Source organism: Schistocerca piceifrons, chromosome 2 (genome assembly GCF_021461385.2).
Source record: "Schistocerca piceifrons isolate TAMUIC-IGC-003096 chromosome 2, iqSchPice1.1, whole genome shotgun sequence".
NCBI lineage: Eukaryota > Metazoa > Arthropoda > Insecta > Orthoptera > Acrididae > Schistocerca > Schistocerca piceifrons.
This window is the reverse complement of record NC_060139.1, coordinates 419,617,273-419,642,790: the sequence shown is the minus strand read 5'-3', so window position 1 is coordinate 419,642,790 and position 25,518 is coordinate 419,617,273. Positions and strand designations below refer to the sequence as shown.

The 25,518-nt window shown below is 38.9% G+C and overlaps 1 protein-coding gene across 2 annotated transcripts in view; it reads left to right on the top strand.

Annotated features, from left to right (window-relative positions):
• Nucleotides 1-4,616, top strand: part of LOC124778018 (zinc finger protein ubi-d4) — a 249,386-nt gene extending 244,770 nt beyond the window's left edge. For both annotated transcript variants that reach the window (XM_047253596.1, XM_047253595.1), the window contains one exon: nucleotides 2,170-4,616. In XM_047253596.1, the coding sequence (XP_047109552.1) occupies nucleotides 2,170-2,298 (129 nt within the window). In that variant the 3' untranslated portion in view covers nucleotides 2,299-4,616. The remainder of the gene's footprint in view (nucleotides 1-2,169) is intronic.
• The last annotated feature ends 20,902 nt before the right edge of the window (nucleotides 4,617-25,518 follow it).

Below are 25,518 nucleotides of genomic sequence, written 5' to 3'. Positions count from 1 at the left end.
TCTTTCCATTTATCACCATTCACACATTCATTCATTACACATTATAACTTACATCAATTGCTTTTTCAAAGTTATCCATAATTTTTTCAACTTCCTCTTTCACAGCAGAACCTATTTCAGTTCGCTTTGTACCCTTACCAGTCTGAATTGTCTCCATAACTGTTTGAATTGTACTGATATTATTTGCCATTATATTCATATTATGTCCCAATTCCTGGATCATTTACATTAGCTGAGACATCATATCTCCCCCACATTCATTCCCCTTGCCTGAATTCCTAATAGTTACACTTTCGCGCTCTGATTTCAGACAAACCACCTCACTTCCATTTTCAGAATTACACATACTAGGTGACTGTTTTATATCCACGAGATCTATAAGTGGAGATAGAACTTCAGAGTCAAACACTATTTGACTCTTTGTGCAGGCACTTATCTGATTTGAGATGGTTCCCTCTACCATGGTGATGCCATCGGTTGTAGTGGAAGAAAACATTGAAGACTGCCCTGTAGTACTTGAATGGGATCTGCGTCCACCACTGGAGAACGTGTTCCAACCGTCTCCGATACCGCTGTCCCTTAAACGCGCTAACCGCTACTGTTCCCTGCACTCAACTTATTTTGACTCTAGTGAGCCCCCAAGCAAATTGCCTTTAACATGCTAGATTAGGACCTCTATCAATAGCATGTGTTAGTTGTGAAAATTACTGTGTAATTTCACAATTTCCAGAAACCTACTTGCGAAAAAAACCAATCTCACAGTGTTTTGTGAGAGGTTTACTCTCTAGAAATCTCTCCTGGTTTTGCAAAGGTTTTTACACTTCGCATAGTACGCTGAATAACAGAGAGCAAAGGAATTACCGTTTTGCTGGACACAAATCCAGGACGAGCTCCCAATTGCGACCTTTCCAAAGACATTGCGATCGACAAAATCGGATGAAGCGTTAAGATTTTGTAAATTTGTTGTTGTGTGTTACTTGTATAATTTAGTCACATACTAAACTTAAACTAATAAAGATATTGAAAATCTGATTACACCATCAGAATCGTCATGCAAATAATAGTAATGTACATGTTTCTTTTTGAGGTATCATGATTCATGTGGCTACTATTAATCTCTAAACGATTTATAAAATGTCTGCCATTAAGGTTTCACAAAGTCTGCCATCTTTGGCACTCCCGGCATAGACATCTCCTTCATCAATACAAAGCACTGACCTCGTCACAGCGGAATTCCCAGCCACGCAGCTGGACCATGCGCTGGTGCTACCCCTCTCATCCGTCTAATGTCTGGCACCACATGGTTGGCCTGCCGAGCAGCCCGCGCCCGCCAATCGGCCCGTGCAGCCACTGCTTCCTCCGAATATTTTCAGGGCTTGGTGACTTGCCCGTTGCCTCACAGAATTGAGCTATCATGCCCACCTTCAGATGGCTACATTTATTTTATCATCATATTAAATTTGCCAGCACCATGTTTTCTGCTCCTGCACTGCATAAGAATAATTGCATAGTTAGTGCTACACAGCTAAATTGGCCCTAACCATGCAAATATTCTTACGTAGTGCAGGAGCGAATGGCATGCTGCTGATGAATATAATGTTGTTGTTGTTGTTGTGGTCTTCAATCTAGAGCCTGGTTTGATGCTCCTCTCCGTGCTACTATATCCTATGCAAACCTCTTCATCTCTGAATAACTACTGCAACCTACATCCTTCTGAATGTGTTTAGTGTATTCATCTTGTGGTATGAGTATAATACTGTAGTAAAATAAGTGTAACCAATGTGAAGAATGGTATGATAGCCCGAAGCTGGTGCTGGCAATAAAATAAAACGTTTAAAAAAGTATTTGCACCTGGTTGCATTCTCCAGTCCTCATGTTTCTTTCCTTGAAGTGGCTCCCTGGTTGAATGTTTCCTGTTGACCTTTTGGCCACCAAGTTAGCCCTTCCCTCTTCTTATTTCTTGATATACATTTAATGAGTTGCCAAAATACTTTGATTTTTAAAGCTTCATACTATCTTATTCTATATTACAGCTCTTCTAACACATTTACTGTAAACTGACATTTACATTTGACCTTTGCTTAATTTGAGTGATTCTAGGCCTGACTAAGGCAATTTTTTGAAAGAATTATTGAAGTATAGTGATTACTTGTGTTCTCTGTCTTTCAGGACCAGTTACTTTTCTGTGATGATTGTGACCGAGGGTACCACATGTACTGCCTAGCGCCACCACTTGCCACACCTCCAGAGGGGTCTTGGAGTTGCCGTCTGTGTCTTGTGGAGTTTCATAAAAAATAATTTCTATCAGATTTATTATCACACACACTCAGGAAATATTTCATTGCATGTAATTCTTTTCTGGTACTTAAGTGAATGAGGTTTTAGTGTAAACTTTCAGCTTGTATTGTGTATTAATACATCAACAAGTCACACCAGCATCACGTGTTTGGTAGCTGATTGAAAGTATTTCTATTATAAATGTTTGATGTTCTACTACTACTTTTGCAATAGTAGTTCATAGTACTGAATATGTCTTTCATAGCTCTTTAAAAAAAGTTGATATTGTATTTTGGCATTATGAAGGGACAGGTTATAACTGTTAATGTGTTCCCATGACATATTATTCAGCATGACAATTTGTGACTTTGACTTAGACAATAGGCATAGAGCTGTAACTTTTATGCTCACTGTGATTTTCTTTTTCTATCATTGAATCTTATAAAGATAAATGTTTCTAGGTATTACTTATTAATAAAACTTCTGTAATTACCCGAGTTATGAGAATAATTTTTCTATTAGAGGAATGACTTATCAAACAAAAAGATAAAGGAAAACATTTCAAACTTATGGCTGAAGTGAGCTTTAAAAGACTGTATGCTGGGCTCTGAAAGCCTGAGGATTGGTTTTATCTGTTGTTTGCTCCTGCCTCTGGATTGTATTTTCTATCCTTAATAATTATCGCCTTCACAATGAGGTTCAGTCAAGCGTATAATTCAAAAACATCACTCATAATGTAAAACTTAGTTATTTCCACTTCTTATTATTCATTTTGTACATTTTCATTATGGGTTTATTCTCAGTATCAAAAATTCTTGTTAATCACTCTTGCTCATTTTCCTTAATTTCTACTTCTTTGCTTCATTATTATGTTATATAGTTACCCTGTATTACTCTGTAAATTCCCATATGCTGAAACATTTAGTGAGTATACTTTAGTTTTAGATGTCAGATTTACTGTGAATGCTAAGAAGTGAAACTTTGGAACTACCATATGAATTGTATGAAAATAACGGTTCACATTAGCCCACATTCTGTTTTTGTACTTTCCCCTCCACACAAATAGAATTTGGTTCTGAAGAAAGAAGACAAGGTTTTATAAACTCTTCTTCATTTTCTTTGGGTAATGTTTTTTGTGTTTAATGGAGTTTGTGCTTCCTATTTAAATCATTTTCTCTCCATTCTAATTTGATATTTAGTAGCTGCTTGGAGACCATTTAATTTCAAGTGGCACTCTATCCAAGCTAATGTTGGTAAAACCAATAAAGTTCACCAGGTTGCAAAAGAAGTGTCTATTGTTTGTACAACATTGAATTTGGAGAACATATAGTCACATGCTATACAGGAAATGGAAAACTACTTAAAACCTAGTCCCATCTCATGATTATGCCAGGTGTTTTGCCAGTTCCAAGTCATCATTTTTGTACTGCGTGTGATGAGCGTTTTCAATGAAGCTATCAGGTACTTAATGCACTCAGTGATTCTAGTTTGTGTTTATGTCATTAGTCATTTGTGTAAATATTTTGAAAATGTATAGCATTTGAAAAAAAAAAATTGCATTATTTACGAACAGTAGGCAAATATTGTCTTTTGAAACCAGATATTTTTATAAGTGCATGCTTTAATTTAATGTAAAAATTTATTACACAATATATAATATGGTGTGGCAGCTATTGTAAGTTGAATGTACTTAAAACTTAATTCTTATACAATATTGTCTGACTAGTATAGGAAAATTAAATTCTGTGTATGGTGTTTCAGTATTTTCAGTGCCTAATGATAGAGCTATTTTGAAAAAATAAATGCTTATTGTGAATCTGTTAGTTAAGTTAGTTGATTATATTGTATTCACCAACTATCTGTGAGAACAACTGAAGCTTGCTACGACAAAATAAAATGTAAATTATAGAAGCAGATTCTTTTTCAAGTGTGAATTGATGCTGTGACTGAAGAGTCACACAGAGATTTGTTTTAAAACAAAATGCTACTCAGATTGTAACAGAAATGATGATCAAATTCAAACATGGTGATTTTGCCATACCTACAGTGTCAAAACATCTTGCCTGAATATAATTTTTCAGCTGTGTCCACCAAAGTGCAAATGTGGCACACAGATACAAGATGAAAATAATGGGGAGTGTGTGTAAATGGAAAGTAGCAATAGGCTACTGAAAGAAAATATGAAAATAATGGGCAGTGTGTATAAATGGAAAGTAGTGATAAGCTCATGAAAGAAAATAATTATGAAAGGACTTGGAGAAGATATGCCCACACACACACACACACACACACACACACACACACACACACACACACACACACACAACTAAAAGGATGATGACTGGAGAGGTGGCTGAGGGAACATAAACTCCACACACAAAGGGCACTAGAATAATCAAAAAAATTTAAATTACTATACGGCATGTCTGCAGTTGAAAGAAACTGGTGAATAATCAAAGGACATGCACTGATGTTACAGAAGTGAATGTCATAAAACTTAATCATGTAACAAACAAGTTATGATATTTGTTACATTTCTTAGATATGGTCTTATTTTTGAAAAGATTACAATGAGAGTTACCTGTAACAGAAGCAAGTTTCTGTATGGAATCAATATAATCATCAGATTCTCTTAGAGCTACAGTGCTGTGAAAGACTGCTGCAGCTGTTTGAGAAAGAATAAAATATTTTGATGATAACTGTTCTGTTCCAAAACCATTAAACTCTCATTTTCTGATTTTTTGGCCTTAATTGTAGTCAAATACTGGAATTCATAACTTTATTCTTTACAAAACTGGATCATATTTTTTATAGTAGTCTTTATGCATGGTTGTTATATAGTGTCTGTGTGGATTAGAAAGGTCAAATGATTCTTCTCAGAGATAATATACTATTAAAGATGTAGTATCATTGAACTGAACTAACTTGAAGACTTTTTTGTTAGAGCACAGGTTGTGTTTGTAATGTTACAAGTAAGAATTAGCTTTAGCATCTGGTACACCTTTGTATCCTATGACTAATAATATGCATTGCTGTACATAATCATAGAAAAATGAAATGTGGTGCAGAGAATCTTTGTGAATTACAGGTTTCTCATTGTCATTAAATTTTTACTAAATCATTTTTAATGTACACATGAGGAAGCTTTCAGTTTTTGCTGAATATTCACTTCTTTAGAAGAACATTATAAAAAAGAAAAAAGAATTTATTCGTTAGTGTATTAACCCTGTGAGTCACAGAAATACTTTCGAATATGATATTTACTGAAGTTTTGTCTTTTCCTTCTTTATTGTTACTGGAGCACACTATATTTTTTCAATTTTTTACAAAATATATAAGTGGTTTCCCAGTGAAAACACAGTGACACAAAGTATTTTCCAACTTTTTTCAAAGAGTAAGTAAAGTCCTCTGATTTTGAATTTTTAATATTACAGTTTTGTTACATTTTCTTTCATATTTATTGTTTCTTTCTAATGCCCAGACCTACAGTCACAAATAGCTTCTCTTTTAGTGTCAGCGGTGCTCCTTCAGTTTTTATTTTATATATATGATATGGACATGTGCCCCCACTTCCATTGTTTTCCGTCTAATTCATGTGGTGATTTGATGATTCTGCTTTTGCGGAAGTATTGCAGTCACATATGACAAGTTATTGCTTACATAATGTGGTCATTTTTTCCATGGTGGCTTCTTCACTTGGGTTATGGCAGTTTGAAACAAAATGAACAGTTTTTTGTCCATCCATTTAGTGCAAGTTAGTCCTTCCCAGTTCCTCCTCACTAATTTCCTGCAAGTGTAACATTTATCAGATATAAAATTTGTGGCAAGTATTTCTGTACACTTTTAATAGTGCCACAAGCAAAGATTTTATTTTTGAACAGCACAATGGATGTAAAATAGTTGTCTTGGTAGATTTCATAACCTTGACCTTTCACAGACTTTGTCAAGTGGGGAAAAATTATCCCACTGAGATCCTTTTCTACCTAAGTTCTTTTTTTTGCAGTGTATACTTGAAATTCACAAATACACCCTGTTTTGTCTGCCCTCACCCATCCTTCATATGAATTTCTGGGGCATATACATTTTCATAAAAGATCGTCCTTTAAACTTAATCATTGATTCATCAAAGGCCTGTTTTTTAGATGGCCTGTAACACTTTTTGTATGTTGTGGAGAGAGAATTTAGCAATGGTCATATTTTATATAGTTTGTCATGACTGCAGACCCCCACCCTCTCTTTTTGTACTGCATTATCATGTGTGTGTACATTTGAAAGGTGCCATATGAATCTGTTCAGTAGCATTCTTTGGAAATATATTCATTTTTGTAGTGCAGGCAAAGAATATAAGTAATCCCTATCATTAGGTTGCAATTTCACATGCATTTCATTTAAATTTTTAGGGTGGGAACTGATGCTATCACAGCATAACATATAAATTTGTTTGACACACTAGATCCTCAGTTGTGTAGCTTATAAAAAGTTCAAAGATAAAGTCAACAGGGAAAGAAAGATTATCAAAATTAGAGGAGGGTTCAGATTCCTCCACAAAATTTACAAGAAGATTTTCACTGAACTAACGTCCCCCACTTTGGTTCTGAAATGGCTTGAGTGGAAGGAAGAAGTTCACTGATATCAACTAGAGCTTCAGAAACTACGTCCTCAGCTCATAAAGATGATCACAACATAGAGGCTTCCTCTCGAAGGGCCTGAAAAATATGCTCCAGATTATCATCTTAAGAGTCTGACAAATCACTTGGGATATCTTGAAAAAGAAGTTTTTGGACAGTAACCTCATCTAATTAGGTGAAAGTATCTCTTCTGTCCATCTAAACAGGCATAAAAGAATAACTTACAGTGTACGAGATAGGTGTCACAGTAGCACAATGCTTTCACAGCAACACCACTAACACTTGTGGTTATAACTATTTCAAATAATGTGCTTTATTTAAAATTAAATCATATTTATAACCTAGAAATATGTCCTACCATGTATAAAAATTCTACTTACATTGAGTCAAGTATAGAATCTGTATAAACAAAACAATGTCCCTGAAATACAATATGCTGTACCTGCGTGGAAAACACTCACTGTCTGCTAACTTCCCCTCACAGTGCTGCCCTCATAAGATCAGATAAGTTAACCCCTTGGAAGTCCACTAGAATGCACCACAAAGAAGGTTGAGACAGTCATTTCACAGTCAGGCACCTATGCCACAAGGTGGTACAGCACAGCAAATAGATGTTTTGCAGTGGAACCACTCTCAAGTCAAAGGGTTAAGTGTGTAACAACTTCTGGAGGCGAATAGAAAAAAAAGCTGTTAATTTATAATCCAAGTATTCAGTCTGCAGTATTTACTGTTATACACATTGGTGTTTACGTGGGTTGATAATAATGTTTGGAATGTGGAAGATTTTATCTGTGTAAAACCCACAAGAGGTGGGAGGGGGCAGAGGAGGGGAGAAGCAGCATCGGAGATACAATTAAAATGCTTTATTCATGGAAATGAAAATTATTATCATTGTAGGGGAAATATAGAAAGAAGCACTGATGATTGCAGTAGACAGCATGTAGTTCTGGAGACGTTCAAAATAAGTTGTACGAGAAAGGTCAGTCGTCATTTTCAGTGCTAACGAAACTACCTTCTATACAACAGCTACTTCTTTGCTTTTCAGAATCCTCTATACAACTGGTACTTCTATGCCTCTCAGCATGTAACTACTTTTGTATTAGTTACTCTGGCCCTTCAAGTCTCAAGCTAACATGTTTTCTTTCATTTCTGAAAGAAACTGTAACAATAGGCTATACGGTTGTCACCTTCTAATAAGATCACTTCCCTAATGTTTCATCAGACTCAGAGTCTGCCCCTGGTAGCTGAGTGGTAAGTGCGACGGAATGTCATACCTAAAGGCCCGGGTTCAATTCCAGGTTTGGTCAGAGATTTTCTCCACTCAGGGACAGGGTGTTAACTGTACTGAATCCACCTGATGCAAAGAAAGGTGAAACAAAAATGTATTTTTTTTAACCATAGATAAACTGCATCTTAAAAAAGTTTTCAGTCTTTAGGCTACCAGAATGCTCAAATGAATAGGAGGAGGTTGTGATATTGCTGGTAAAATACCATTAGTCAAATCCACTTTTATATCTTGAAAGTGAAGTGGAATAACCTTAATTATATGATTATTTTTAATTTGTTAGAGTGGAAAAGAACCTATGATGGTAAGACTTTTCAGTCATTAAAAAATACAGTACAATTTATTTAGTTTCTGAAACTGCAATTTGCAAAATAAATATTGTGTATTTTGTGAACATTTGTATTGCAGATATAAAAAGTACATTGTCTAGTGTGATTTATTACTTTGAGGTGGACATTATCATATAGCACTAAAGGGTAAAACATTTGTCAGCCTTAATTATAAGTTAACAATAGTATTGATTTCCTTTGTGTGGTATGTGGGACAATATGATTAATGTAATGTCTGCACAAAACTAGCTTTCTATTGTAAATTTTGCACAGTTATACAGTTGTGTGTATTTTTAAGCAACAACTGTGAAAAGTTAATTTTTATGTTTTAAAACAGGGTTATGAATTTATGTGACAAATTAGTTGGTATGTTATCATGTCAATTTAAGTCCATGTATTAAACATGTATCTCATTACAGTATATTCTTGTTTCTATTGCCGGTGTACAATAAGTAGGCATGTGTGTGCTGTATTTTATAAAATTATTTTTTGTATTAAAAATGTGCAGAATTAAAGCTACTTTTGTTTTTTAAATCCATTCTGCTGACAAGAACATCTTGTGTGTTGAACTTGGATCTGAGGGTTTTACTGCCAGTGTTTTAATTACCAATAGACCTCATCACATTTGTCAAATTTCATTATTAAACTATATGGAAGTTCTTTATTGACCAGTATACTATTCACGGTGGGAAAAAAAGAACCTATAGACTGAATTGGTTTTATGATTATTAAATTCTACATTATTTTTGAAACAGGTTGAAGTTACAGGCATTCATTTGATACTTAATTAGTTTTCAAAGTATTCCATATTGTTTACCTTCCACATTTACATCACTGCTTTTTGCAATCAGATGCTGGAACTCACAGAAATTTATAGGTCCCAAATAAAGGTGATGTGTATTTCCACGTAGACTTTATTTATTTACACTTGTCCTTTATCTAAATAAAAACAACCTAGGTGGAAAAGTACCGTCTTCATTCAATAAATGTTTGACTATTGTACCCATTTTGAATAATATGTTTGCTTTCCATTTAAGATCAGTTCCATTTCAGCACAAACAGCTGTGAAAGAAGTAAGTTTATTTATCTGCCCATTTCCGTGAGATCATTTTCCACAAGGTTGGTTTATAGTTTTGCTTTTGGCACATACGTAGTGAGTGGCTTATTTTGCTTTGGCTGTAGCATGTATTTGTACAGACAAATGATGTGTTTCTGTTTCCTTTGTATAAATTTACATTACTTTGGCTTATAATAATTGAATATTGCAGAATTTTAGTTTCATTGTTTCTAGAAGCTCCAGAAATACTTGTCAGTTTGTTTACATTTCCGTAATTGCAAGTTGGTATCCTATAGATCCAGGTTGAAGATGAAAATAGTACAAAGAATTCTGCTAATATAGTAAGAAATCATTGGAATGCCATATTTAGCTAACCATTTGATTAAGGTGTTACCATGATGAAGTAGACGGTTGTTATCAGTTCTTGGCCACATACAAATATTCCTGACTACAATAAAACTGATAAGAATATGTCATTAAGGCATAGGCCATTATGCATAAATTCTCCAAATAAAGCTAACAGTATCTGTTTGATTTTTAACTACAAGGTATTCAAGGACAGCTATTGACGTTTTAACTGTAATTATAGCTTGTAACTGTAAGATACATGAAGGTGTTCCTTAAGTATTTACCAAAAAACAATGAAAAAATGTTAGTTGCAAATCATTTTATTATTTCTTACAGTACTTTCAAAATACTTATCCAAATATAACCAAGTTTTGTCTCCTGTTTTGGTGTTGTTTACAGATTCTGTATATACTCTATAGATTTTTTGATGATTTCCTTAACTAAGTCATACGAGCATGATTTAGATCTTTGGTCAAATCATGGGAGATCCTTCCAGAACATATCCTGTTCAAAGCTAAATGTTCATGCAAAATCAGATGTATTGCAGTCTTCTATATGCAATGCCTCATGGTAAGTAAAATGAAGATCATCTTCAAATACAGGGTGCATCAGAAAATGTATACACAATTTAAACTGTCATAGAAAGTTTAATTTTCAACCTACAAGGCTAAATTTCTGGGAAAAGTAATGCCATAGTCCAATTTGAAAAAAAATTGTACTTTCTGCCCAAACTGAATGATGCAAAAGGTGGTTAAAGTAAAAGTTAAAAATGAAAGTCCTTATCACATTTCTGAGTATGAGTCACGACTGATTCTGTTCTTTGAACCAAAATATCCAATGGAATTTGTATGCACACTACTTGAATCTCATCCCGAGTGTGTTCAGGTTATACGGTACACAACATCTTTTACTGTGTCTCACAAGAAAAAGTTGAGTGGCATAAGGTCTGGAGAGTATGCAGGAAACTTGATTGGCCCCTGCGTTGTATGCACTGGCCTGGTGAATTTTGATCCAGGTATGCTTGCACACCCTCAGAAGGAGTGCCATCATGTTGGCAGTAAAACCTGTCATTACTGTGTATTGTACAAATGGCAGGGAAAATGGAATCATTGCAAGTTGTTAGGTACTTTCCTCCAGTTACAGTACTTCTAAAAAAGAAAGGCCCAATGATTCCCCTGGGGAAGAAACCACACCACACATTTTTACCTAGTAAATTCACTGCCTTTACAACAGTAAAGTGGGGATTATCTTCGACCCAGTACACACAATTATACCTATTAACACTTCCTTTAAGTTTAAACTGTGCCTCATCTGACCTATTTTCTTCATGCTGGATATGAGTCTGGCAGCAGCAGTTTCTTGCTAGTAATGCTCTAATTTCCAGTCCATGCAGCCTGTTAAGTTCTGGTAACAAGGATGGTGGAAGCCTTTACCAGTCCTCTCTATTCATATGTTTGGGATCTTTTAATATTTAAATGACCTCTAGATCTTGTGCTTCACTGTCCCTGGTTCCCTGGAAACTAAGTTTCACTGTATTTTATTTTCTTACTGCAGCCTTTCTAGTCTCTGGTCATGGCTGAGTTGTTGTGGTGCCCAAGCTGAACATCGTACTCTGGTGCTGTGTGTGTGTGTGTGTGTGTGTGTGTGTGTGTGTGTGTGTGTGTGTGTGTGTGTGCGAGCGTGAGCATGTGTGTCGCTACGAGCCTACCTGTTTCACTAATCTATTCCTCTCCACACTCACAGTCTACCTTGCACGCACCAGGCATCTATCTTGTCCTTACTAGAACCTAACACATCCTGCATATTACAGACGCTGTAGAAGACAGGGTGGACACCAGTTAGTGAAACTCATATAGGGATTTACGGTAAGACAACCTTGATCCACTGTCTTCTTACTCGATGATTTAATGTCTTCCATATGTGTTTTTATTTCATAATAAACACACAATTGATTCATTGTATTGTATTTCTGATTATGACATACAGCTTGTATTGCACTCTTTCAACTGAATTGTATGTTTCTCTTATTCTGTTTTTTAATTTTGTTCACATCTGTAATATTGGGGGGCGTAAGTGATTCCATGTCCATTTTTGTTTCATATAAAACACAAGTTAGTTTCGTAGCATGGTTTTCCGTGGACTCTCATATATTTGTTATTGCTTATGAATCCACATGTGCACTGCTTGATTTAAATGCGTATTAAATATATCGTTCATATTCTACTTAATATTTGTTCACATTCATTTTTTGTACTTTCTTGCTTTTAATGGGGAACTCAGTGTTAGCAGTATTTGACAGAATTGGTAATCAACTTTATTATGCTACATCTTGTCATGGAATGTGTATGCAATTCTGCTTTGAATGGTGTGGCAAGAAGAACACCATTCGAAGCAGAAGATGTAACAAAGTTGAATACCAGTTCTGTCAGAAGCTGCTAACATGGAGTTCTCCATTAAATGTGTGAAAATATGAAAAATGGATGCAAACAGAAATAAAGTAGAATACGAACAACATACTTAACACACACTTAAATTGAGCAGTTCACACAAGGATTCGTAAGCCATACCAAGTACATGAAAGTCCACAGAACACCATGCTACAAAACCAGCTTGTGTTTCATGTAAACAAAAGCAAATATGGAATCATTTATCCCCTCCTCCAGTATTACAGATGCAAGCAAAAATCAAGCAGAATACAAGAAACTTACTTACAAGTCAATCTAAAGAGTGCAATATAGACAAGAAGTCATAATCACGAACACAATGTGATGAAACCAGCTTTTGTGTTATGTTGCTTCAGATGATTTTTAGGTTTTGATATGAGCTAAAGTGCAATTAGTCCACTCGATATTGTCCACGCAGTCGAAAGTACAATATTTGGTTTTAAAAGTAAGTAATTTTTCAGTCAAAAGGCAAACACAAAGTCATTTAAAAAATTTTACGTGTCCATGAACTCCAACCACAAGGAGTTAATCTTAGTTTTTGATTGAGATTTTTCGAATATATTATTTTGCAAAGTCACGAAGACCTTTCTGTTTCCAGGCATGTACTTTACTGCTAAACTATGAGGCCCATCCATAAATATTAAACGAAAAATATTGTCATCTAAATCAAGTATTTCGAAAGAAAAATATGGATTTTCATGCCATATTTTCTCATATTGGAACTTTTCTGCCAGGCCAGTTGGAACACTGCTGTCGTTGTGCATTTCTGAATCGTATCACTAGCTTTGCACTTGTTATATTTCGGTGTTTTGTGCTGCACACTAACTGGACAAAGATGTTTACAAATTTGGTCACTGATGCACCCTTCAGTTTATCTGTGTCCTACCTGTCTTTTATTCTTTTATTGGTTTTCATAGCTCTGAGTATTATTGACCAGGAATGTTGTTCACAGCCTTTTAAACTCAAGTGTTATATTGCGAACAACATTTAAAATGCTGCATGAAAGCAGATGATTGAGTTCTAGTGCACTGGCTGAGAGCAAGATTTGGCATCTAATTACTTACCTGTGTGTGTTGAATCCCAGTATACTTTGTGTCCTAGTGTGCCATTCAATGTTCTATATGCTTCCACATCAAACAATGGAATTGCACTATGCTTCCCTACTTCAAATGTAAACTGAGTTGTCTTATGTGGGTTCTTCAAATGTTTGTGAAATATGTGTAGCTTTTAGTCTCCTTGGATCATATAGTGAACTTGTCGTTCAGGTAGCTGAACCAACAGCATGGGCAAAATGGAGCTGAACAAAGTGCTGTTGCTTCAAGGCCTCCAGCCACATGTCGGCTGCTAAGGGGGATAAGGGAGATTGTATTGCTATGCTGCCTGTCTATTCATAGTATTTGCAATCACATTTGAAGTAAGTTGATGACAATAATAACTTAACAACTTACATGTGCCAGGCAGGACATGCTGCTATAGGATTCACACAGTTTTCTTTAGATTCACACAGTTTTCTTTACTGACATTGGAGTGTTCCCTAATTATGAGTTGTAATTAACTTATCACTTCTCAGATAATCTGTCACCTCACTGTTGTTCATGGGACTTTTACCTTATTGAGGGTTTACAATTTGTACAGAAACCAGATAGCAGTTATAAGAGTCGAGGGGTATGAAAGGGAAGCAGTGATTGGGAAGGGAGTGAGACAGGGTTGTAGCCTATCCCCAATGTTATTCAATCTGTATATTGAGCAAGCAATAAAGGAAACAAAAGAAAAGTTCGGAGAAGAAATAAAAACTTTGAGGTTCGCCGATGACATTGTAATTCTGTCTGAGACAGCAAAGAACTTGGAAGAGCAGGTGAACGGAATGGACAGTGTCTTGAAAGGAGGGTATAAGATGAACATCAACAAAAGCAAAACGAGGATAATGGAATGTAGTCGAGTTAAGTCGGGTGATGCTGAGGGAATTAGATTAGTAAATGAGACACTTAAAGTAGTAAAGGAGTTTTGCTATTTGGGGAGCAAAATAACTGATGATGGTCAAAGTAGAGAGGATATAAAATGTAGACTGGCAATGGCAAGGAAAGCGTTTCTGAAGAAGAGAAATTTGTTAACATCAAGTATAGATTTAAATGTCAGGAAGTCATTTCTGAAAGTATTTGTATGGAGTGTAGCCATGTATGGAAGTGAAACGAGGACGATAAATATTTTGGACAAGAAGAAAATAGAAGCTTGCAAAATGTGGTGCTACAGAAGAATGCTGAAGATTAGATGGTAGATCACATAACTAATGAGGAGGTATTGAATAGAATTGGGGAGAAGAGGCGCTTGTGGCACAACTTGACTAGAAGAAGGGATCGGTTGGTAGGACATGTTCTGAGACATCGAGGGATCACCAATTTAGTATTGGAGGGCAGCGTGGAGGGTAAAAATCGTAGAGGGAGACCAAGAGATCAATACACTAAGCAGATTCAGAAGGATGCAGGCTGCAGTAGGTACTGGGAGATGAAGAAGCTTGCACAGGATAGAGTAGCATGGAGAGCTGCGTCAAACCAGTCTCGGGACTGAAGACCACAACAACAACAACAACAACGAGGGTTTACAGTCACCTTTTTGTATTTTCTTGATGCAGTGAACCTGCTATGCACTGCCACTGATTGTGCTGCAGGACTTCATTTCCAACTGCAGAGGGTGTGGAAGGGCTGTAAGAGAGCTCACATCTATGCCAGCTCACTACAAAATGACTTAATGTCCTTTTTAAAACTGTTCTGTATATGGTTGTTCTCATACTCAGAATGTTTATGCCTTGTGATAAATCTCTTGTTACTCAGAACAACTTAGCTAAAGTGAATTTCAGAACAGCAATAAGAGAATGACATTTCTCCACAGTTTGTATCAACTGTTTCCAGATGTTTACATTGTCAGCAGAGGTGCTTCCTCTGTGCCTTCCAAAACACCACCAAGCTGTGATGTCAAATTATACACGCCATCTGCAGAGCAATTAGAGAGTCGTGACAGGATTGCACCTTCTACATCCACAGGGCTACACTGCAAATCACACTTAAGTGCTTGGCAGAGGTTTCATCAAACCACCTTTACAATAATGCTCTGTTATTCTACTCTCGAATAGTGTGCAGAAGAAATGAACACTTAAATCTTTCTGTGCAAGCTCCAATTTCTCTTATTTTATTTTGATGATCACTTCTCTCTGTGTATGTTGGTGTGAACAAAAATGTTTTAGTATTTGGAGGAGAAAGTTGGTGATTGAAATTTCGTGAGAAGATCCCGCCACAATGAAAAATGCGTTTGTTTTAATGATGTCCTCCCCAAGTCCTGTATTATGGCAGTGACACTTTTTCCCCTATTTCTTGATAATACAAAATGTGGGGCCCTTCTTTGAACTTTCTCGATGTACTCTGTTAATCCTATCTGGTAAGGATCCCACACTACACAGGAGTACTCCAAAAGCTGATCTGCCAAATGGTACATTACTCAAATGTATGTGCATATCAACATGCGTCACAGATGCCAGAGGTGCAGTAATGTGCAGGTTACTACAGTCTCTGCACAAAGCAAAAGCGAACCATGCACAATGGAGATTCTCTATACGATAACTACCTGAACAACATTTTTACTCAAGCATCTTTCATCTGATTGTGAGAAAGAGGTGGAGCAACCTGTACCACAACAGCATGTCTAAATAGGAATTTTGTACTAAAGTGAACCATGAGGTTCATGGGTGAAATTCTTTCTGCTTTTGTGTGTTCCATAAAGGGCATCAAGTTCATGACTTTAGAATCCATCTTGCCTACTGGAGGCCTTAATTTGTAGGCTAAATACTTTGAAATCCATTTATAAGTAAATTTATCTCAGTTACTGTCAGTCTTCAAGGTGGACTACATTGTGTACTTTTGACACTCCATAAATTTTAAGTGGAAATGGAGTTTTTGGAATGAATCCCGTGACTATCTCAGTGTCAGTTCTTGAGTCCATAATTAAGGTCTATTTCTTTCAATCTATCTTAACCATAGGGACTGCCTCAGTTCCTTGTAAATGGGTTCATTTAATAAGTCTTTCAAGTTGTCTTCCTACTGAGAGATGTCTAAGATGACAGTTGTATTCCTTTGTCTGCTTGTAGCACCATAATTTCTTTTTCTTTGTTCTTCTTTAGTTCTGTAAAGGCTATTCTTTTCCCAAAGTTAAGGTTGTGGGTTTGATGGCTTGGTGCATAATAAAATTCAGTTTCCTTCCTAATCTTCTTCACTCCAATCACATGTGACCAGGTTGAGAATTGGCTAATACTCCATTTTTGCATATCCAATTTATCAACTTATTGCATGTTATTTTTTCCAGTGCTTTAGAAAACAGGAGGTTATTGGAATGGGGTGATATTTTGTCACTTTATCTTTGTCATCAACTTCAAATATAGGAATAACTTTGGACGGTTTTAACTGTTTAGGAAAGATGCGTGACTCTAATGAGCAGCTACATAGGTGAGTGGGGGGTCAATTACATTTTGGAGGGAGAGCAGTAAGGTCATGCTGGATATGCCATCAGTTCCTACTGAGTATGTTATTTCTACTTCTGTAATATCCTTGACTGTTCCTATCGTATTAACATGATTTACAAACACAGATAATTTAGAACAGTTGATCTTGTTTCCCATTTGTTGCTGATTTTCAATGAAATTAATAGTTTTAATTAAATTTTCAGTTATTCCAGTGAAGCAGCCATTGAATATATTTGTTTTCCTGCTGGCTTCTGTTATCTTTTTATTGTTGCGTAGCGAGACAATATTGCGTTGATTTTCTTATTTTTTCTTGTTTCCTTATTTTTATGAAGTTCCACTTGGCTTTTCCTTTACTATACAACTTTTTATACACACATCATTATGGATTTTTTTTCTTTCCACAATTTTTGGTGTATTTCATAGTGAATGTGCATATCTGCTGTGCCATTATTATCCTTGCAGGTTGCGGTTCTCTCTCTTTCAGGCATGAAGTTGTAATTCTCATGGTGATCCAGCCATTGCCTTTTGTATCATTTATGATATTTACCATTTTCAGGGGGAAACCTGTACCAAAGTACTGTACCTGTTTTCCTATAAACATGCTGAATTTTGTATCCAGACTTTCCATTTCATAAACAGCAAACCAGTCTTCACTGTCCTATAATTAAAGTGGTTTATGTTTTTCTGACTTGAGATCCTTCATTTGAACTTTAGTACATTGTTGTTTTTTTTTGCCCACCCTTCTTAAATGGTGACGGGAATTATCAAAGCTCTATAGTTAGGAACCACGTATTGCACGCATTTACAGATAATTCAAATTCCTCTTTATCAGTCAGCATTTGACCCAGTGTGGCCAAATGGTGTTATTCCCATTGCAAGGTTTATTGTGTTACAAAAATTATATGATTTGGCTGACAAGAGGCTTCCTCTTTACATTTACTGAGAAAGTTTGTACTAAGGTCATAAAAAACTATAACCTCACATCTTGTTGGACTTATTTAGAAACTATTACATTTTTTCCAGAAATACTACTTACTGAAGTTGTATACATGCAAGAGATCTGAGAAAACTGGAAGGTTTCAGACTGATTACACAGGATGAACATTAATAAAATCAACAAACTGCAGGAATGGATTCCCACAGGAAACGGAGGAAAATAGTCGTATGAAGATGTGTCTGGAAATGCATCATTGCTATGGTAGCAGGCATGGGATGGTAGATGGCAAGTTCCTCTGACCATGTGCCGTTTGTTCCTTGTGTGTCAGAGGCTGTATGCTTGACACAGCATACTGTAAGCCAGCAGAATGGTCTGGTATTCATGTCAGGAACAAGCTGAGATGGTGTTTGTGTACAGCCAGGCAGATGGAAACGGTCAAGAGGCAGTAAGGCTATACCAAAACAAGTACCGTTACAGACACAAACCACACCACACAGTATTTTTCCCTGCTCCGCTCTTTCCTTGTTCCTTTCCTTCTTTGTTCTGCTCTCATTTTCCTCCGCTGCTGTGTTTGAGGCCATTCTTTCTTTCTTCCTTTCCTTCCTATCTTTCCTTCTCCTCCCTGGATGTGCCTGGCGGCCACCCACGCATTTTATGCATAGCAGGAGACTGGGTAATGGGTAATTGCCAGCCCTAGGTTGGCATGTAGGGCCCGCACGTACCCCCTGCTACAGGCCAGGCCCAGGAAGGGGTGACTGCCTGAGCTGTTGCCTTCCTCCTCTGCCAATTGATCCCTCCATCTGTCATTCGGGAGGTGTGAGCTAAGATGAGGACAATCGCCTATGGTCGGGGGCTCCCCTTTGGAGGGCCCCTGGCTGGAAGGGGAGCACCATTGTAGATGCTGGTAATTATGGGGGACTTCTTCCCAATGACTGATTTTCCTTCTCTTCCTCTGAGCGTTTCACATAAAAGAAAGTGGAATGAGGCTGCTGCCTCAATGTTTCTTCCTGTTATGCCTCGATATCCAGTAGTCTCACATTTAGACGAAAGCCAGACTTTTGCTACTGTTAACCCCTTTGTTATACAGAAAGGCGTGGATGGCATCACCGGCCCTATGAAGTCATACTCTTGTCTCTGCAATGGAACTCTGCTTTTGGAAATTGATACTGCTCTCCAGGCCCAGAAACTACTCAAGGCCCAAATCCTCCATGAGTATCCTATAAAAGTGGAAGCTCACAGTACACTTAACTTGTCCTGTGTTTTTATCTACACCCGGCTGTTGTATGGTTTGACAGAGGGCAAAATAACTAATTATCTATCAGATCAGAGTGTTACTGCTGTTCATTGAGTTATGAAGAAGGAAGCTGCTGATTTGGTGCCCACTCGCACATTGTTCCTGACTTTCGATTGGTTAATGACTCCTACCAAGATAAAGGCAGGCTATGAAGTCATCTCTGTGCGCCGTTACATTCCCAGTCTGTTGAGGTGTTATAAATTCCACTAGTTCAATCATACCAGCACGTCATGTAAAAACACAGCCAAATGTGACACTTGTAACAGGGATGCACACGAGAGCGCCTGTCCATCTCCTTTCTCCCACTGCGTCAATTGTAATGGAGAACATGCTGCTTCTTCTTGTTCTTGTCCTGTCTATCAGGACAAGCGGGCTGTTCAGGTGATAAGGGTGAAGGAAAAGGTACCTTTTCCTGTTGCCCTTCGTCTGGAAGCTACAGCACCGTGTTAGCCTCTCCCCATCTCACAAAAAACATGGGTATGCAAACTTGTGATTTACAGTTCAGTTTGATAGTGGCAAAGTCGTCTCGCCTTAAAGCTGATGATCCATCTCCTGCTTCCCGGGCTGTAGATTCTGCTACCTGCTTTTCGCCCCTACTGGTGAAGACGGTTGCAATGCAGCCAGTGAACCATCAATTCAAAAAGGATTATTCCTCAGAAGATTTCTTGCGTACCTCGAGTTCGCAGCCGTCTGGCTCTTCTGCAAATTGCCAAAAATCGAAACAATCATCCAAAGGCAAACAGTCTTCCCCTCTCCGACTTGTTGGCCCTCTTCAACTGGTCGGCCCTTTTCAACTCACTGACACCGGTGAAGCTCCACTAATCCCACTGAGTTGATGGATAAAGATCCTCCACCTGTGGATTCCAGTGGCCATCCTCCCTCGATGGCTTGCCATAAGCGGCCGTTGAGGTGAGTGATTCTTATTCATTCTCCAGTGTTCCTGAATTTTATGGCCCTTTTACAATGGAATATCCGTGGCCTTCGGTCTAACAGGGCAGACCTCCAGCTGCTCCTGCAATTACAATGTCCGCTTGTAGTTTATCTCCAAGAAACCAAGCTACGTCCTCGAGACCATTTTGCTCTTTCCCATTTTACTTCACTACCAATGGGCCTTCCCCTTACGGCGGGGATTCCTGCTCATGGTAGGGTCATGCTGCTTCTACGAGATGATGTTTGTCATTGTCCTATCCCCTTGCACACGCACCTGCAAGCAGTTGCTGCCCATGTTTTCCTTCCCGAATTAACCTTTTCCCTCTGCACCATTTAGATTCCTTTGTCTTCTGCTGTCACTAGGGTGGACCGGATGCAGCTTGTTGCTCAGCTTCCTCCACCCTTTCTGTTCCTCAGTGACACCAATGCCCATCATCCTCTTTGGGGCTAACCCGTTGCCTGCCCGAGAGGTTCTCTTTTGGCGAAACTTCTTAATCGCCTTAATCTTGTGTGCCTTAACATTGGCAAAGTCACGTTTCTCTCTGATTCCACACACACTTATTCCCACTTAGACCTCTTGATCTGCTCTGCCCAGCTCGCTCGACGTCTCGCATGGTGTGCTCTTTCCGATACTGACTCGAGTGACAACTTCCCTTGTGTGGCTCGCCTGTACAGTCATACCCCGCCACAGCGGCGCGCTCATTGGAAATTCTCTCTTGCTGAATGGAGGCTCTATTCCTTCTTGGCAGTCTTTGGTGAACGGCCGTTTCCTAACTGTGATGATCAAGTCGAGCACCTTGTGGATCTTATTCTCTCGGCTGCCAAATCCTCTATCCCTTGTACTACTACTACTCCCTGTTGAGTCTCAGGCCCTTGGTGGACTGTGGAGTGCGGCAATGCGATTTGTACCTGATGATGTGCACTTCGGTCTTTCACCATCATCCTGTGTTAACGAACTGCATCCGCCACAAGCAACTACGTGCGCAGTGCCATCGCACTATCAAGGAAAGCAAGAAAGCATGCTGGGTTTCCTTCACCAGCTCGTTCAACAGTTTGACTCCTTCCTCTCTCGTTTGGGGTGGCCTGCTCCGGCTTTCTGGGACTACCGCCCACTTCCCTATCCCTGGTCTGAGTGTGGCGGGAAATGTCATAGTACTTTGAGGAGGTTTCAAGCTCCACCCATTAAGTCCTGCCTTCCTTCCTCAGAAACAGGCAGAGGAGGCTTGTGCAATCTCTTTTCTCTCTGTGAATTGAGAATGCTACAACGCTCCTTGTACTATGAGGGAGCTGGAGTGTGCTCTCTCTCTTCCAGGTCTTCTGCTCCTGGGCCCGATACAATTCAAGTCCTCATGCTGCAGAATCTTCCTCCTGCAGGAAAACGCTTCCTCCTTGATACCTACAACCATATTTAGACTGATGGTATATTTCCCATGCTTTGGTGTGAAGATGCCATTGTTCCCCTACCTAAGCCTGGTAAAGATAAATCTCTTCCTTCCAGCTGTCACCCAATTTCTCTTACCAGCAGCGTTTGTAAGGTGACGGAAAGCATGATCAATGGTTGATTAGTGTGGTGGCTGGAGTCACACTATCTTCTCACTAATGCTCAGTGTTGATTCCGAAAGCACCGCTCAGCGGTTGATCATCTCGTCACCCTGACAACGCTTATCATGAATAATTTTCTGCAGAAGCGTCAAACAGTGGCTGTGTTCTTTGATTTGGAGAAAGCCTATGACACCTGTTGGCAGACAGGCATTCTACGTACTATGCACACATGGCGCCTTCGTCGTGGTCTTTCCACTTTCATCCAGGAATTTTTAACAGACCGAGTTTGCCGGGTACATGTGGGTTCCTCCTTATCCCACACCTTTTCACATGAGAACGGGGTGCCTCAGGGCTCCGTACTGAGTGTCATCCTCATCACCATAGTCATCAACCCAATTATAGATTGCCTTCCAGCTGGCATTTCTGGCTCTCTTTTCATTGACGACTTTGCTATTTATTGCAGCTCCCAGCAGATGTGTCTCCTGCAATGCTGTCTTCAACGTTGTCTGGAATGTCTCTGTTTGTGGAGTGTCACAAATGGTTTCCACTTTTCTGCTACCAAATCAGTCCGCGTCAGCTTCTGGTGGTACAAGGTGTTTCTTCCACCGTCCTTACGACTGGGCCAAAATGCTCTCCCATTTGTGGATGCAACGAAGTTCTTAGGGCTTACATTCGATAGGAAACTCAGTTGGTCTCCCCACGTGTCCTATCTGGCTCCACGCTGCACCCGGTCCCTCATGTATTGAGTGGTACCTCTTGGGGAGCTGACCGGACTGTCTTCCTCCACCTCTATCGATCTCTTGTCCACTCCAAGTTGGATTATGGATGCATTGTCTACTCCTCTGCATGGCCCTCTATCTTATGCCATCGAACTACAATCCACCATTTGGGGATCCGTCTCACCACTGGTGCCTTCCGTACTAGCACAGTTGAGAGTCTATACGCAGAAGCCGGTGAACTACCAATGTCATACTGGCGCAACATGCTGCTCAGTAGGTATGCGTGTCGGCTTTCTTCCATGCGAGGCCACCCAACCTTTGACCCTTTTTTTGATGACATTCTTGACCCCCAATACGAGATGTACATTTCTTCTCTGCAGCCTCCCAGCGTCCACTTTCAGCAGCTGCAGTTCACACTTCCTGCCACTTTCCTAATGGGTGAGAGCCCTTCACCACCTTGGCTTCAGACACAGGTTTGTGTTCATTTTGACCTTAGGTCGTTCCCGAAGGATTCAACTACGGAGCTGACCTATCACTGCAACTTTCTCGAACTTCGCTCACAACTTGCCGATAGCGTGTGTTTGTACACTGATGGGTCCAAGTCCGCCCACGGTGTTGGCTGTGCTTTTGTCGTCGGGGATGATAAGTTTCAGTATCGGCTTCTCGACCAGTGCAAAATTTTTACCATACAGCTTTTTGCCCTCCCTCAGGCTGTTCACTATGTCTGGAGGCACCAGTTCACTTGCTGTGTGATCTGCTCTGACTCCCTCAGTGCCCTTCAGAGTCTGGATGATCCAGATCCAGACCACCTCATCGTTCGACGGATCCAGGACTGCCTCCATTTTTTCCCGGATGGGAGAGCCGAAGTGATGCTCATGTGGGTTCCTGGCCCTCATTGGTATGCCTGGGAATGATGCTGCTGATGCTGCAGCCAAGGCCGCAGTCCATCTCGGTCTGCCTGCCTCTTCCTCTGTTCCCTCGCAAGATATTTGTAATATTCTCTGTTGGCATATCACATCACTTTGGCATGACCGTTGGTGCTCCCTTCAGGGGAACAAACTCAGAGAAGTCATACCTCTCCCAACAGCCTGGCTGACTTCCTCCGGGGTCATCTTACCATGAGGAAGTAATGTTAGCTCAGTTGCGAATAGGGCACTGCCAGTTTCGTCACCGCCACTTGTTGAGTGGCGACCCTGCACCCAGCTGTCTTTTCTGTAGCCAGCCATTAACAGTCAGACATTTCCTGATCCTCTGCTCCTATTTTAGCCACTTACGTCTCAGGTTCGGGCTGACACCCACTTTGCCGCCCATTTTAGCGGATGACCTGTGATCTGTGGCTCGCGTTTTAAGTTTTTTAAAAAGCAGCAATATGACAAAAGAGGTTTGATTTCTACCTGGTGACTCCGGTGTCTTGTTGATGTCATTTAGATACTCTTCCGTAACATCTTGACGTTTTATATTTGTTTTTTCTTCCTTTCTGTATTGGACCTTGAAACAGTTTTTTAAGCTTGCTGTCCCAGGATTCTATGGTTCTATACTGGGCGCTTATGACCTTAGATGTTTTGCGCCCAAAAAAAGAAATGTTGTATTCTTGTGCAGTGTGGAATCCACATTGGATAGGATTGATGGAAGGCATCAAAGAAGTTCAGAGAAGGGCACCTTGTTTTGTATTATCGCAAAATAGGGGAGAGAATGCTTCAGATTGATACACAAATTAGGGTGACAGCCATTAAAAAAAAAAGGCATTTTTAGATATGTCAGTACCTTCTCATAAAATTTCAATCACCAACTTTCTCCTCATAATGGGAAAATACTTTGTTGGCACCCACCTACATAATGAGAAATGATATAATAATAAAATAAGAGCTCGCACGAAAAGATTTAAGTATCTGTTTTTTCTGGATGCTGTTTGAGGGTGGAAGGGCAGAGAAGCAGCTTAAAGGTGGTTCGATCAGATGTCTGCCGGGCACTTAATTGTGAATTTCAGAGCAATCATGTAGATGTAGATGTGGCTTTAGGCCTAATAGATCAACTTGGGACCAATTATTTGTGCTGAGACCAATACAGGAAAAAGTACATGAATACACTGCAGAACTCAACAACATCCACACAGACTTCAAGCAAGCCTTTGATAGTCTAAATAGGGAAGAGATGTAAGAAGATGTTGAACTGTTTGGCATACCATCCAAATACATTTTGATTATTAAGGCAACCTTGGCAGGTTTGAAGGCAATGGCGTGAGTGGATGGGGAATTAACCAACTCTTTTAATATCATAAAAGAGTTAGACAAAGTGATGCTCTTTTCTCATTGCTTTTCAGTTTGACCTTATGAGTAATTATACGAAAATTGCAAATAACTGGACACACAGGTATAATACCCACACAGTTGGCTATATGCGCTGTTGACGTTGCAGTTGTTAGTAGACAAAGGATGTCACTGGAGAGGGTACTGGTGAACTTTAAACAAGCCCCATAGCATAGGGATTTGAAATTAATGAATCAAAAACTAAATAGATGAAATTCCACAGAACAGGGGACAATAACCTGGATAACTTGTCAGTAGCAGGTTTCAACTTTCAATACATGGAGTATTTTGAATATCTAGGGGCTAATATTAATAAAGTAAATTCCATGTCCACTTAAATAAAAGTGCTCATTTTAAATGATAACAGGTGTTATCATACATGTAAAAAGCTGATGGCTTCAATGATGCTAAACCAACAGCTAAAAGTGACTAAATGTAAAGTTATGATTAGGCAAGTGGTTACATGTGGATGTGAAGCATGGATGCTAACCAGCACTAGTGAACAACAGTTAAGAATATTTGAATTAAGAATACTATGGAAAATTTGTGGAAGGATCTGAAATAATAATGTTACCTGGAGAGCAAGGACCAATTATGAGTTGGGTCATCTCATACAAGGAGCTAATACTGTAAGTTTAATTAAAAGTGAAAGAACAACCTGGCAAGGACATCTACTTAGGATGGATGAGACAAGAATTACAAAGAAGGTTTTCTAATGGAAACTGACATGAGGAAGATTAAAAGGAAGACCACGTAAACATTAGGTGGGTAATGTGGAAGAAAATATCAGAGCCCTAGGAATCAGAGGATGGGGAAGAAAATTAAACGAGGGGGCAGAATGGAAGGAAACTCTTAAGAAGGCAAAGACCCACACTGTGTTTTGAAGCCACAAGAGGAAGAAGAACAAGACAATAT